Below are 15,015 nucleotides of genomic sequence, written 5' to 3' on the forward strand. Positions count from 1 at the left end.
CTTTGTGCTCTCTTCACTCAAAGATTAAGAGGTGTAAGACGTGCCAAGATAGAAGAGTAAGGATGGCAGCCCAGGCTGCCCTGGTGAGTGCCCTCTCGGCAGGTTGGCAGGGTGAGCATGAGGGAACCCAAGACTTCCCAAGGTTCCCCTGGAGGGCCCCAAGTGGGAGGCGGATGGGCTGAAGGGGGGGGTCCCCTCCCCTGGGTCCGGGGTCAGTCATGTCGGGAGCTTTCTTCCTCTACCTAGAAGTTGGGGACAAGGGCTGGGCTGGAGGCGCTCACTGTTTGGCACTCTGTTTGCAGGAAGCTAAATCAGTTGGAGACCTCCAGAAAGAAAGCAGGGCCAGTCTTCATTCCTCAGTCCCCCAGGTACCATTGGACATCCAGGAGCTGTGGCTGTGTCAGGGGGAGGCTAGGGAATTATTTCTGTTGTGACTAAGATGCTTCAGACAGCTAACAGTTCCTAGAGCTGGGTTTGTTCATCTTTTTATTTTATTTTTTCAGTCAACCTCTCTCTTCCACCTCTCCCCTCTCCCCTAAATGAGAGAGAAGTAAAACAAAGTTCCTGTTACAACATGTAGAGTCAAACAACAAATGCCCAGGAGTCTGGACCATCAGCACTGGGCAGAGCTGGGTTGTCTGTTTCATCATGAGTCTTTTGGCACATCTTTAGTTAAAAGTGGGTTTTGCTCAGGACCAGTTCCTCCTTCTATCTCCCCCTCCTTCTATCTCCCCCTCCTTCACCCCTTCCTTGTGGTTTCCCTACTGAGTGACATGTATGTCTGTACCCAGCTGGGTGGAGGTGCTTTCTTCTCTCCTTTTGATCAGTGAGTGAGGGTACAGAGTTGACATTCCCCCAACCCGTTTCTCCTTGTTTACATAGACTTCCACATTCATTCCCCAATTATACCCAGTACCCAGGCTTCCTACCTCCCTTCCCCATGTGGCTCCCCCTGGGCATCCATCCCTGTGCCTGCCCAGGTGACTTCTGAACATTTCTTCGTCCTCATGGAGACCCGTCCTGAGAGCGTGTAGCCACCACCTGGACTCTGCCTTCCCTCCTGCTCCCCATCCATTCTCTTCCTCCCATAGGAAAAGGGACTCTTCAGCTTTGTCTGCCTACAACTGTTTGGGCCCCTGGAGCAGACCGCCAGGGGAGCCCGCTTTGCCTTTGTGGCTACCGACTACTTTACAAAATCAGTACACGCTGCACCTCTGCAAACCTGCTCCCCCGAGGAGACCAGCAGGCCCATCCTCGAGCTGGTGAGGAGGTTTGGCTTACCTGAAGGGATCTTCAGTACTCGGCAGGGCAGCTTCATCCTGAAGGTAGGAAGGCACCCCACCCCCCAGACAATAGCACCTGTCAGGGTGAAGCTTGAGCCTGGGTCAGGGCAGCAGCGACAAATAAAAGGAGCATTTGTTCAAAGGTGATCAAAGAAATGGGGAATGAGGCCCTGGACTCAGCGCAGTCAATTCAATAAGTCTACTCCAGGACCCTATGCAGGGGATGCCCGGACAATCCTCCCTGCCCTCAAGCACCTGGATGTCCTCCTGGGGGCAGCCAGCAGGCCTGGGGGGAATGCATACCACTGAACCACCAGAGGTAGCTTCCAGAATGGGAAGTGGAACTGGAAAGGGGGATCAGGACAGCCCCTTGGAGGGAAGGGGATGACTCTGCCAAGGGAGGTCCAGGAGGGAGAGGATTCTAGGCATGGAGGCAGGAGATACCATGGGCAAGGAAGGAGACGCTGGCTGGGGTCAAAGAGTATGTGGTTGTAAGGAGTGAGAAATGCGAAAAAATCACAGCTATCAGTTATATAGCTCTTGCTGGCTGCTGGACACTGTGCTAAGAGCTTTACAGGTACTGTCTCACTGGATCCTTGCAACAGTCCTGGGAGGGAGGGGCTGTTGTCCCCATTTTACAGATAAGGAAACTGAGGCAAACTGACTGGCAAGTGGTGCCACAGCCAGTGCCTGGAACTGGATTAGAACTCTGATCTTCCTGATTCCAGGCCCAGCACTCTGCACTGTGGCATCCCCTAGCAGCAGGGAAAGATTGATAGTGAAGGGTTTAGTAGAGCTCCATGAGCAGGGTAGGGCCATGGTCGGTCAGTGTTGTGCCTGAGGAGGGTGGTTGAGAGACCCAGTAGCAGGCTTTGTCAGGCAGACGCCTCTTGGGTGGTCAGGGCTGGCCTCACAGAAAGGGTGGCATACAGCCTGCTGGCTCCAAAGGATGTGCAGGCTTCAGATAAGCCAAGAATAGGAATGGAATCCTGGGTAAAGGGAAGGACATAAGCAAAGGTTGAAAAGCCAGAGTTGGAGTCAGAATCTCTTAGATTCTGGGGTCCGTAGTGATGTCCTGGGCTCCAGAGTTGGAAAGGGACCACAGAGCTCCTCCCTATCACCTAACCCCATCATTTTACAAAGAAAGAAACTGAGGCAGACAGCACAGTGGGGAGAGAGAAGAGCCAGGCTCAAATCCTGCCTCTGACACTGACCTCCTATCCCCCTTGCACAGCCCAGGGCCTCATGCTCCTCATCCGTTAAATGAGGGAGGTGGTTTGGATGACCTTGGAGCTTTAACCTAAAATCCTAAGACTGAGGCCTTCAGGTAGTAGCAGAGCTCTGACCTGAACCCCAGTCTGGTAACTCAACAAAGTGAAATCAAGGGAACCTCGGTGGTTTTGTTACATTATATAGGATGCCCTCCATCTACCCCATTGATCTTCCTCCTCAAGAGACAAAAGCAGTTGAATCCAAGCAGCCCCTGTGACTGCATCCTATCGGGTGTGGGTATATGGCATCTCATAGCTGTGGGCCCCCACCTCTTGGCTGAGTCAGCGAAGGCTTTGTCCTCCTCTGTCCTGAAAGGGATGCACTTGGTATTCGTGGCACTTGCCACAGCACTTAACCTGAGGTCAGCTGCCACTTTGGCATTTTCATTATTGGACTCCCTGAAGATAATTGTTGTTCTGGTGACATTTTAATTCTCACCTCCTTCAAGTCTTCCCAGGTTTCTCTGAAATGATTCTTTTATTCTGTGAAATACCATCCCAATGGTATAAGGTGTTCAGCTACTCCCCAAGGGATGGACATCCCCTTGTGTTTCTAGTTCTTGACCACCATGAAAAGAGGTGCTTTAAATACTTTGTACACATAGGTCCTCTCCCTTTTTCTTTGCTGTCTTTGGAGGTCCAGACCTAGTGTGGGTGATATCACTGGATCAACAGGTGAGCAACAGAGGGCATAGTTAGTTCCAAATTGCTTTCCAGAATGGTTGTATCACACACATAGCTCCACCAACCATGTACCAGTGTTCCTTATGGCTCTTCCCACAGTTTCTGTTTTCCATTTTTGTCATCTTGGGCTATCTGATTGGAACCTCAAAACTGTTCTTTATTCTCGCAGTTCTCCAATTAGTGCTTTGGAGTGTTGTTGGGGTTTGGTTTGAATGTGACTTTTCACATTATTTGCCTTCCAAAAGCCTCCTTCCAGAGCTGACAACAAGAAATAAAGGGGTTGGAGTGGCTCCCTGCCTTTGTGGAGCCCCAGAACTCCCGGGGCACTGACAGAAGAGGTGGATGCATTAACTCTGCTAACACAGAACAGGGATAACTAACCCTGGCAGATATCCTCACAGCCCACAGGGTTCCCTTGTGTGTAAGGTAATGGGTACCCCATCACCCAAGTTATCCAGGAGGAGATTAGATTTTCTTTTGGCTCTAGGGTCAGTGCCTTGAAACTCAGAATTTCTCCCCGGGGGAATCTCTGTCCCCATCCCCAGCTCCCCCCAGCCTGGCCAATGTCTCTCAGTGGCTGAAGCTTCTGCCTGAAATTCCAGTGTGTCCATAAGGTCCATTGCTTCTCATATGTGATTTATTTATTAATGTGGTCTTATCCTTTCAGCTAAATAAAATTTTGAAAACAGCCTTGAAAATACCACGTAACCTGGTTGTTGAATACAATCCTCAAACAGAAGGGTTCCTAGAAGTCTCCAAGGCTTTTGTGAGGAGGTGAGCCAGGGTTGAGGAGTCAGGAGGGTATTGTCTCCCATGGCCTTCTCCTTGGATCCCTGTGGGTCCCAGGAGAGGTGGCTGGTCCCGGGAGGGGTGAGTGGTCCTGAAAAGGTTGACTGGCTGCTTGTCCGAAGGAAATTGACTGCGCTGCCACAGGGCCTGGGAGGGCTTGGAGTAATGAGGTCCTATATGCAGAAAGAAAGCCTGATTGTAGCCAAGACTTTGCCTGCTCTGTGTGTGTGTCTGTCCATCCATCCAACCATGCATCCATCCCAAACCCCCTGCCCCCCTTTCATTCCAGGCTTCTTTCCCTGGTGCTGACAGCAAACCCAACAGACTGGGACCAACACTTAGATGAAGTTTTCTTCCTCCAGAACAGACCCTCAGGCTACGTAAGGAACTTGTGGAGGTTTTGGTTGGCCCCTCTAGGCTGTGTAGATGGGCACATTCTGTGAACAAAGGCCAGCTCAACTGGTCAGTGAGTGATGAGCATGGAAAGGAGGGAGAAGGGTCTCACAGCTTGTGAGGGGGTGCTTGGGGACAGGGTCCCTTCATGAATGTTTCTGGGCCCTGTCACCTCTGCCCTGGATCTCCTACTAACACATTCATTTGTCATCTTACCAGACACTTAACTAGCTATGTGACTCTGGGCAAGTCACTTCCCCCTGTTTGCTTCAGTTTCCTTATCTGTGAAATGAACTGGAGAAGAAAATGGCAAACCACTCTAGTATCTCTGCCAAGAAAACCTCAAATGGGGTCATTTAGAGTCGGACACAACTGAAAAACTATTGAACAACAAGTGGGGAAAGAACCAGCTGGTTAGCTATGGTCATAGCTACACCATTGTCAGGAGGACTAGATGGGCCAGACACAGAGGAGGCAGCAGACCTGGGGACGGTGTGCGGCGTGTTTCTGGAGAAATCTGTCCTGATCCCCAGGTTTCTTCCCCTCTCCACTCTAGGAGGAGGAGGAAGAGAAGGAGGACTTGAGTAGCCAGGAGCTTGAGTTGCAAGAGACCTCCTCTGCCCCTGGAGAAAATTGGCCCCCTTTCCACTGTGCCCCAGAGGCCCCGAAGGGTCCCCCGGACAGCCAGAGGGACTCCCCGGTGAAAGCCCTAAGAGGCAAGGATGTGTGCTTGTATTGTAATAGGTTTCCCGCTGAGGAGGACGATGATGTGTTTGCTGTGGTGAGTAGATCCTGCCTCCTGTCACTGACATGAGTGTGGCCCTTGGTTTTCATACCACTCTGGAGGCATCTCCAGGGTCCCAAACAAGAAATTGGTCCAGGGCACAGGGGTGGAGGGGTTCTGGAGTCCCAGAAGGAAGGGCAAGACACGGGAGCTCAGCTGACTCAGTGGCTACCAGCCCTCTGTGCCCACTGCTGCTGGACTCAGCCAATGTGTGTTTGTGCCCCCCAGCTACAGTGTGACCGATGCCAGGTATGGGCTCATGACTTGTGTGTGAGGAGGAAGCATGGACAAGCTTATCAGGAAACCAACGTCCGGTGCCGAACCTGCCTCCTGGCAGATGAAGGAGCAGGGCCAGGGCCCAGCTCCTTTTCCAGAGCTCTGGAAGCAGAGGAGAGCAGGGCAAGTAGCATGTGACCAACATGGCCGACCAGCACTGGCCCCATCGCAGCCAGGGACAGACAGATGCCACAGGGTGAGGACCATGTACAAACCCTGCTGTGATTGGTGAAATCACTTGTCAATAATCCAATGTCAATATTCTTTGGTCTTGGAATCCCTAAAAAAAGCACATGTGCTCCCTTTTCTTACCCCTCACCTTAGCATTTGCAAGACCTCGGTGGCCAACTTCCACTCCTCCAAGGAGCCGCGATGGTCAAACAGTCAGCATCCACCTCTTAGACATTTGCCTGTCATGGGACTATCACTGTGCCCATGTACCAGGATACAGAGGCAGAAATAAAACCATCCTACCTGATACTGCATCTCTGACTCTGGACCCCTAGCTTGCCATCTCTCGACAAAGAGACAGGATGTTATTTTATTAGAAGTTAATATTTATTATTCGGGGATTCCTTGGGAAGTTTTGCTGTGACAAAGTTTAGTTTGAGAATAAATTTTAAAGGCTTTTGATTTTTCTGTAAGTTCTACCCCCTCAAAAAAATTAAATTCTTTTAAGCTATGCAAATTGCAAGTGATTTATAGTTCCTGGTTTCTGTGGCATATCTTTGTAGCTAATTTTGAAATTTTTAAAATTCGGTAATACTTTCAAATTGTAAATTATTTTATCTGTTTTATTAAACATTCATACTTAAAACAAAATATTTCAGTATATTTAATACAGATTTGTGCCTTGCACCTTGTGGCTCTGAGATCTCTGTGAGGAAGCAGACAGAGGGCTCCCTCGGTCGTCTGAACTTAGCTGACGGAGTCAAGCGAATCGAAGAATTGCCCTTAAATTAACATTTAAAAGCAGAAAGCGGAAGCTGGGCCACCCAACTGGCCTCTAACCCTTGGGTGTCGGGAGCTGAACAGAGCAGGGTGGACACAGGACAGTGAGAAATCCAACAGCAGGTTAATGTCAGAGGGAGAGAAACAGTCTGGAAGCAAGGACATCCGAGCTAGGGCTTTGCCCCTTGTGGCCGGGACCCGCTGTAGGGTTACTGAGCCTTGATTTACACACTTGTAGCTAAACAAAGAACCAAACAGTGTAGTGTCGCTACATGAGTGAGACCCAGCAGCATCGGTGAGGCAAGGATGTCCAGTGACAGAGTCCTTTCAGGAAGGGTTTAGTGTCTGGGCCCAACGGTGCCTGCCCAAGCTAAGGGATCACTCCAAAAGCAAGGGGCCGTTAGGTGGCAAAGAGGATGGAGCACTGGGCCTGTAATCAGGACAACCTAAGTTTAAATCCGTATCCAGACACAGACTGCTTGGGTGACTCTGGACAAGACACTTAACCCCAATCGCCTTGAAAAATAAATAGAGAGCACCCTTCTCTGCAGGGGTCAGGGGCGAGAGCAAGGAGGCCTAAGCTAGGATGAGGAGGGATTCTGTGAGGAAAGAGAAGGGAAATCATTTGGAGAAAACAAGATTTGCCAACAGATTGGAGGTGTGGGATGATTGCAGCAATGGACATGGTGGCTGAGAATCCCTGACCAGGCATCAGGTTGGCCATTGGATTGTGGGGTAGGGGAGGTTCAAGGCTGTGAAAAAGCCATTCCCTACCCTTGGACTAGTACTGTGGCCTCAGCCTGCCCAGATATAGCAAGACTGGGGGCTCCTACCATGACTAGCAGCTCAGCCTCACTGCTCACTACATTCCAACTGTGACAGCTGCTGAAGGCCAGATAGGGCAGGTGGAACTGCATGGGCAGATTGTGTCTGGATTCCCACTCAGGACTCCACACTACAGGGGTGTGTGTGTGTGGTGGGTCAATAGGGGAAAGGTGGGGTGAAGGGACATCACTCACCATTTCAGGGCTCTGGCTCCTTGACTCTGGGCTTGTAGAGACTCTGTTGTCTGCGTCTTCAATTAGGACGCATCCACCGACTGAAACAATACCATGACTGTGATTACTGGAATGGCTGCTCCTGGGAAAGCTGTACAAGTCATTTCAAAGCCAGTTTCAGAGAAAAGACACCAGGGTGGACAGGCAGCTTGGGCAGGGGAGAGGACCCTTGTCCACAAATGATTCTGGCACAGACCAATGGAGGGAATGCCCTGGAGAGGTCCAACAGCCCCTCTGAGGGTCTTGGGCAGGAGGAACTGCTCTTGGGAAGGCAGTTGCATATCTGAGCTGAACCTGGTGGGGAAGGAGGACATCCCAGGTCTAGACACTGGCCTGAGCAGAGGCTTGGAGGCTAGGGAAGGGAGGCATCTGGCCTAGCAGAGGCTGAGTGGTGGGCCTGTGGGGAGCCTGGAATGCCAGGACAGCAAGAGTAGACTTCTTTAGTGGCACTGGGGAGTGCCAGCTTTGTGTACAGTACAGTGACCCCATCTCAAATGGGCTGCAGGACAAATGAGCTAGAGATTTCTTTCTTTCAAAAGAAACACAACCATTCTCATGAGCTTATGATCACCACCTCTCCTAAAAATGAACCTGGCACAGTGACTTATGCTTATGCCAGGAGGCCACCCCAAAGCCAGCTGCCATTTGGGACAGATCTTTCCTCTTTTGGCATCATGAGCCAAGGGCCTCCAGAACCAGCCTGGTTAAAGCCAGAGGCAAAGAGTGAAGAGTTAGCAGAGGAAAAATGGCCTCTGGTCTGACAGCCGGGGCCCAACCCAAATCAGACCTGGCCCCTTGCTGCCACCCACAAGAAAAGTCCTCTCCTACCCCATTGAGACTTGTCCTACCCCCAGAAGAGGGCCAGAGAAGAATGTGACCTGGAGGCGCGCGTGTGTGTGTGTGTGTGTGTGTGTGTGTGTGTGTGTGTCTGGGACGGTGGGGCAGATATTGTCCTTGGACAGACTGGGTCACCTTAAAGGAACACCCAGAGAGACTGGATGGGATGCCCAGGGCCAGAAAGCACCTCACCTTGGCCTGGGCATTCATGGAGCTCAGCATATAGGCTGCCCTGGGATCAGCCATCACTGAGGTCCCTTTCCAGTCATGATGCCCTCCTACTCTTCTGATAAACCAGAATTCCCTTTGTGTCTCTCCATAGAGGTCATTCTGTTCCCAACCATAGTGAGCCTCCTGGCCATCACTCTAAAATCAGGTACCATGTTGAATGCTCAGCCAGTGGAAGACACCATGGAGCATTCTTGGATGGTCCTGCCCACCAGAACCCTCCAGAGACAAATAGGAACTCCAAGGAAAACTACCCATTTCACCTTCCAAACCTTCCTCCACTCCAGCTCTGACTCTCCTCCCTTCCCTCCACTTCTTAAAGAGCAGGAATGAGACCTACCTCATCCCCAGCAAGGAGTGGGACCAGATGAATTTTTACAAAATACATTTCTGCTTGCTCCCACCCCCAACCCCAAAATCAGACAAAGGGGGGGAAGTCACAAACACCCTGAGCCTTCTCAGCCAAAGGCCTGTCATTTACCATTTCTGTTTCTTCTTGTAGTATATATAAATGTAGAAAATCACAATGCAGAGAATGACAACCAAAATGAGACCGAAAGGCACCAGCAGCCTCACAGTCCAATCCTGTGGGTCTCCTACCAAGGGAAAAGCAGAGAATGAGTTCCTGAAGGAAAGGATAAAGGCCACATATCCTGAGCTGATCTCTTCCTTCCCTCCTACCTCTCACAGTGGTTGAGTCTCCTCTGGAGGGGATACCTGGCAGGAGGAGAATGAACATGTCACCGTGGCCAAGTGGAAAGAGCCTTGAACTCTAGTCTAGAGACCTGAGTTCAAATCATGGTTCTGCTTTCAATGGGTCATGGGCCCTTGGGTTGGGGGACTGAGGTGGAAGAGATGACTGCCAAGGCTCCAGGCCTTACTGGGTCCTGGATAAACATGACCCAGACACATACGTGTAACGAGGAGAAGGCCTGGCCACAACCACTGGGCCTGGAACAGCTCCTTTACAGGGGGGTTTTCAACAGATCCCCAGGCTGCTACTGGAACCATTTCCTCTGGAAGAAGGCTAAGAGCTTCATTTCCCAGGTTCCTTACAGCAGACTGACAGCCAAAATCCACCTCCCTGAAGGAGCAAAGTGCCCTGGAAACAGGGCCTCCACTTGGAGGCTGAGGACCTCAGTTCAAATCCTGCCTCAGACATCAGGAACCTTGGGCAAGTCAGGTCATCTCTTTCCTCAGCAATCATGAAACCTCTGGACTGGTCAGCCCATGAGTCTTCTTCCAGCTCTAGGGCTTTCTAGGGACAGGAGGTGGGGACTGATAGGAGGTGGGGCTTCCATCTCATTCAGGTAGCTTTCTCTGAGGACCCTCTTGCTCTGAGATTGGGATTCTAGGACACAGGTGGGCAGACAGTGTAGCCTGTGGCTCTGGGCCCTGCACAACTAACGGGCAGCAATGAGGTAAGGAGTGCTCTGGCCCTCCTCCTGACTGACTGCAGGGCTGCAGAGTGTGCACTTTGACAGGGAAGAGACCTACTGCCTCACCATACCTGTGCCAGGTACTCCACACTGCGTGTCAGCTGTCCTGGTACATCATTGAAGAATCTCCATACCTTCTGGGCACCTGAGACCAGAGAAGAGTGAAAGCTGCTGCACCCCACCCTCCCTGACCCCCAGGTTCTGGGATGATTATGGCAAGATGAGGCTGAGGTAGCTCCACTGAGGCCCTCCCCCACCCCAGAGTGCAAGGAGCTTGAAGGAAATTGTTTTCCTTGAACTCAGGGACAAAAAGATGTCTCTCTCCTTATGGCTGGAAAACCTGCACTTGTTCCAATCCTGTGTACTCATGGTGAGCCATGGTGGTCGATATGGTGGGACCCTTCAAGAATCCCCAAAGCCAAGCCATTGTGCAGATCCCACTCTCATAACCCTGCCTCAACCATCTCCCACTCACTCCAAGTTCAACTACCAAGGCTTCTCTTTGGTCTTGATGACCCTTCACAGCCTGGCCCCTTGGTAGCTGGTCAGCCTTTTCATACCTCACCCCTTTCACACTGTTGGAACCAGGCCCACCTGCCTATTCCCTGTCCCTCTCACTGATTACTCATCTGCCCTCTCTGCCTCAGCATTTCATGTCCCTCATGCTGTCCTTACCATGGTGCTTGGGATAAAATCTGAACAAAATCAGTGCTCTCTCCCTTGTGCCTCTGAGAGTCCTTGGCTTCCCTCTGTAGCACAGTGCTTCCATAGTGAGCTCCTCCTAAACCCAGGGGCCACATAATGGTCCCTCTTCTGCAGCTAAAGGAGCTCTTTTTTTTTAATTTTTAATTTTTAATGTTCTACAATCACTACCATAAAACTTAGAATCTTTTCCCCCTACCTACCCCCCACTACCTCCCTCCCTCCCCAAGATTGCATACAATTTTTTATAGGATCTACACATACATTCCTACTGAATACATTTTCACTATAGTCATTCTGTGTAGAAAAACTAAAATAAATGGGAGAAATCATTTTACAAACCAAAATATAATACACATACACACACAAAAATGATCTGCTTCATTCTGCGAATGAATTCCATAGTTCTTTCTCTGAATGTGGAAGGCATTTTGCCTTAAAAGACCATTGGGAATTATTTTTTATGACCTTGCATTGCTATGAAGATCCAAGTCTACCAGAAAAAACTCTCACACACTGTGGTCGTTGCTGTGCACAAAGTTCTCCTGGTTCTGCTCCTTTCACTCAGCACCAGATCATATAAGTCTTTCCAGGCTTCTCTGAAGTCTTCTTGTTCATCATTTCTTATAGCACAATAGTATTCCATCACATTCATATGCCATAATTTATTCAGCCATTCCCCAATTGATGGGCATCCCCTTGACTTCCAGTTTTTGGCAACTCCAAAAAGAGCTGCTATAAATATTTTTATACATGTGGGACCCTTTCCCATTTTTATGATCTCTTGGGGATATAGTCCTAGAAGTGATATTGCTGGGTCAAAGGGTATACACATTTTTGTAGCCCTTTGGGCAGAATTCCAAACCATTCTCCAGAGTGGTTGGATAAGAGAGCTTCTTTCACGCCAGAAGTAGTAGGAGGATCACATTAGCTCTGAGCCTCCAGGTAGGAGATTCTCCCCACTGAAGGAGAGACTGGCCTTTCAGCCCCTGGCCTCTTGCTGGCCCTTGTAGACCCTTAAGGACAATATAAATGCTCACCATGTTTATTCATGCTGTTGTTTTCTATTTATTATTATTATTATTTATCAATATTAATTATTCCATTTATCCCCACAGTGGGAGGTACGCTCTTACAGGAGACTGAGCCTCGCTGGATCCAGGGGCACCTGTCCACCAGGGCCAGGGTGATGCCTGGTGCAGCTGTTGTTCTGCCCCACCACATCCAGTAAACATTTATTAAGCTCCTACTACATACTAAGCCCTGCTCTAAGTACTGGGGATTCAAAAAGAGGCCAAAGGCAGCCCCTGCCCTCAAGGAGGTCACAGTCTAATGGGGGAGTTTGTTGTGGGTTATTCCAGTCGTGTCTTTCTCTGCAGGACCCCTTCTTCCAGTTTTCTTGGTAAAGATACTGATGTGGTTTGCCATTTCCTTCTTCAGCTCATTTTACAGATAAGGAAACTGAGGCAAACAGGGTTAAGAGACTTCCCCAAGGTCACACAGCTAATAAGAGTCTGAAGCTGGATTTGACTCGGGTATTCCTGATTGCCCGCCCCAGTACTGTCTCCACTGAACCCATTAGGTGCCCTCAATCAAGGAAACAATGTGCCAACAAATACATACATGAGTGTGTGTATATACATATCCATATAGTAAGCTATAGATAGGATAGATAAGAAATCGTTGAGAGGAAGGCACTGGAAGGGGGAGGGGTTGGGGAAGGCTTCCTGTAGGAGAGGGGATTTTAGCTGAGATTTAAGGGAAGCCAGGGAGGTAAATGGTCAGAGACCCGGCTTCCCTTTCCTCATGGAGAAGGAGACATTTCCAGGCATGGGGGACCACTCAATGGTTGAGTCTCCCATCCTTCCACAAAAGGAGGAAAAAATTCACTAAGCGTGACTGGGTGTGAGGGAGTGAGGAATAGGGTAGGATAATGCCCCAATCCCTGCCATGGGGGACAACCTCAGCAGCAAGGCTGCTGGGATGGGAGGTCTGGAGAAGGAAGCTAGGCAGACACCCCTGATGCGGGAGGGTGAGGAATTCAGGTCCCTCAGCCACATTCGCTGAGTCCACCCAAACTTCTGTGAATTTCTTCTCCTGTTTGGACTCCCCCAGAGTTGGCTGAGCTCTTTCCTCTGACGGAAAAGGCTGAGAGGCAGGACACATCCCAGAAGAGCAGCCCTTGTCCTGTCCCCAGTGCATGCCCCTACCACCCGCCCTTCCTGGCACCCAGGCTGCAATCAGAGGGATCCCTTTCGTGCTCGAAGGACAATCCAAACCCTGCCCTCTTTCAACACCATCTTGATTGGTTTGTTCTCTGGAGGGAGCTCGTGGGCCAGGCCTGGGTGATGCTCTGTGACATGTTCCCACCCACCCAGGTCCTCCTGTCCATGGGGTCAACTCTTCCCCTTTCTCTTTGGAGACTTGAGACTGGATGGGCATGGTGGTGTTAGGCCAATGGTGAACTCTGCCTCAGAGAAGGACGTCACTCCTCCTGGCCTGGTGCCCAGGCCAGTTACAGTTACAAGACAAATGCTGCCTGGTTACAAAGTCAGAGGAGCTTACAATGCATGCGTAGGAGTGAGGTAACCCAGCTGTTCCCATCCTCACTTGAGAGACCAGAGAAATGGCATACATTTATTTACACGGTTACTTATTGTAGTTTCTAAGAACTAGAAAGGTTGGTTAGGGCTTGTGTGGCACCAGAAGGCAAGGGAGGTTGTCTGCCTTGCAGAGACAAATCAGGAGGAAGTGAGAAGCCTGGAGGCTCATCTAGGTTGATGGTTAGAAATGCCACCACAGGGTGAGGTGGCTCAGAGCGAAGATAAGTTATTAAACAGAGTGGAATGAGCCGCCTCCAACCTTGGAAAGAGCCAGTAGCAGGTCAGAGACAAAGTACAGTAACCAGGGAGTGCTTTAATTAACTAGTTTCATTCTGAAGAAGAGAATTGATCACAATTTTGATCAGAACTCCACCTGGCTAAAATGAAGACAGATTACATACATAAATCACAAGTGGCAAGGGAGGGGCTAGGTGGGCTACAACAATCAGTCCCAGGGCCAGAGTGGTTTCCCAGGACAAACCCAGAAATGGAAAACAGTACAACAAGTCCAGAGTCCTGTGGGAGCAATACCGCTCATGTCTTTGGGGGTCGGTACTTGGTGGGTCACAGGTCCAATTCTGTGATGGCAAGTCTTCAGGTACAAAGGCAGAAGGATGCCTTGTCAAAGTTTGATCGTTTTAAACTGCATTGTAAGCTTCTGACTCACGAGAGGCAATTCTGAAAAATATAACTAGTATTTTCACTACACATATCATATCGATTATTATAAAAATCATAATTCTCTTCAGAGAATTATACTGTAAATGGCGAGTGTTTAATGCTTGTCCAACCATAAATCTGTCTCTTACTCCATGTCCCTCTCCCCCCTTGCCCTTCTCTCCCTTACTTCTTTTTCTCTCTTTCTCTCTGTCAGTCAGCTGTCTCCCTCCTTCTCTCTCTTCCTCTACATTCTTCTCTCTCTCTTTTTCCCTTTCCTGACACTGGTGAAGATGAATTGCGCCTTGGAAGGAGGCTAAAACAACTTTGTCTACCCCAAGCAAGTCCCACTTGGGCAGAATGGGAGGGTGAGAACAATTTGTAAGGTGGCTGAAGCAGGTTCTGTGGAGCTCACATGGAAGATGCCAAGGTTATCTACTGCATCCCAGACCATCACCAGATGTCCTGACTTTTTTCCTGCCACTGGGCTTTGAGGATTGGAAGAGAGTGAGGCTGATGACTTTGTGCAACTTTGTCTCACTTAAACCCAATTTATGCTGGACATCACACTTGTCAGTGGTCCTCTTTGAAAGCCAAAAGAGGAATAACTGCTGTGAAACATCCGGGGAGCTCATCCTTTCTGTTTACTGTCTCATCTACTCATTTTACAGTGTTGGTTGCTGCTATCAACAACTGATATAAAATTGTATTTTGAGGGATTTAGTAAATTGGCTTTAGTGAATGAGTTTCAGTCATATTGGTTCTGTGAATCGGGTTTCAGTGATTCTGATTTGGTAGCAAACTTGAGTTCCAAAATCATTCTTCTTTTGGATCAGATTCTGGTTCAACTATTCCTGGTTAATTTTTTTTTTTTTTACTAGGTCTGTTCAGTCAGTTTCTTCTGAAGATTCCCCTAAGGTGTCTTTAGACTTGTCTCCTGACTAATGGGGAAGATTCCTTTCAATCTCAATTATTTAAAGCCCAGTTTAAAAATCTTTGTGAAAATGCTTGGACGTTGTTGTCCTTCGTCCTTAAAGAGGACCATGACATCAGGAAGATG

General features: G+C 49.4%; 1 protein-coding gene and 1 long non-coding RNA gene across 2 annotated transcripts in view; one reads left to right on the forward strand and one right to left on the reverse strand.

Moving 5' to 3' along the window:
• LOC140524723 (uncharacterized) lies at positions 1 to 6,234 on the forward strand. The gene is made up of 7 exons (XM_072639465.1): positions 1 to 83; positions 303 to 368; positions 1,092 to 1,325; positions 3,906 to 4,012; positions 4,317 to 4,407; positions 4,977 to 5,201; positions 5,433 to 6,234. Exons 1-7 carry the CDS (start codon positions 63 to 65, stop codon positions 5,616 to 5,618), a joined length of 930 nt encoding a protein of 309 aa, XP_072495566.1. The 5' UTR covers positions 1 to 62; the 3' UTR covers positions 5,619 to 6,234.
• The window catches only part of LOC140524725 (uncharacterized), a 27,215-nt gene continuing 13,521 nt past the window's right edge, over positions 1,322 to 15,015 (reverse strand). Inside the window, exons 2-7 of the long non-coding RNA XR_011973818.1 lie at positions 10,065 to 10,138; positions 9,236 to 9,271; positions 9,036 to 9,150; positions 7,451 to 7,530; positions 3,948 to 4,200; positions 1,322 to 3,496 (exon numbers count right to left, since the gene is read on the reverse strand). This is a non-coding gene — a long non-coding RNA (uncharacterized lncRNA). The remainder of the gene's footprint in view (positions 3,497 to 3,947; positions 4,201 to 7,450; positions 7,531 to 9,035; positions 9,151 to 9,235; positions 9,272 to 10,064; positions 10,139 to 15,015) is intronic.

This window comes from Notamacropus eugenii, chromosome 2 (assembly GCF_028372415.1).
Source record: "Notamacropus eugenii isolate mMacEug1 chromosome 2, mMacEug1.pri_v2, whole genome shotgun sequence".
Taxonomy (NCBI): domain Eukaryota; kingdom Metazoa; phylum Chordata; class Mammalia; order Diprotodontia; family Macropodidae; genus Notamacropus; species Notamacropus eugenii.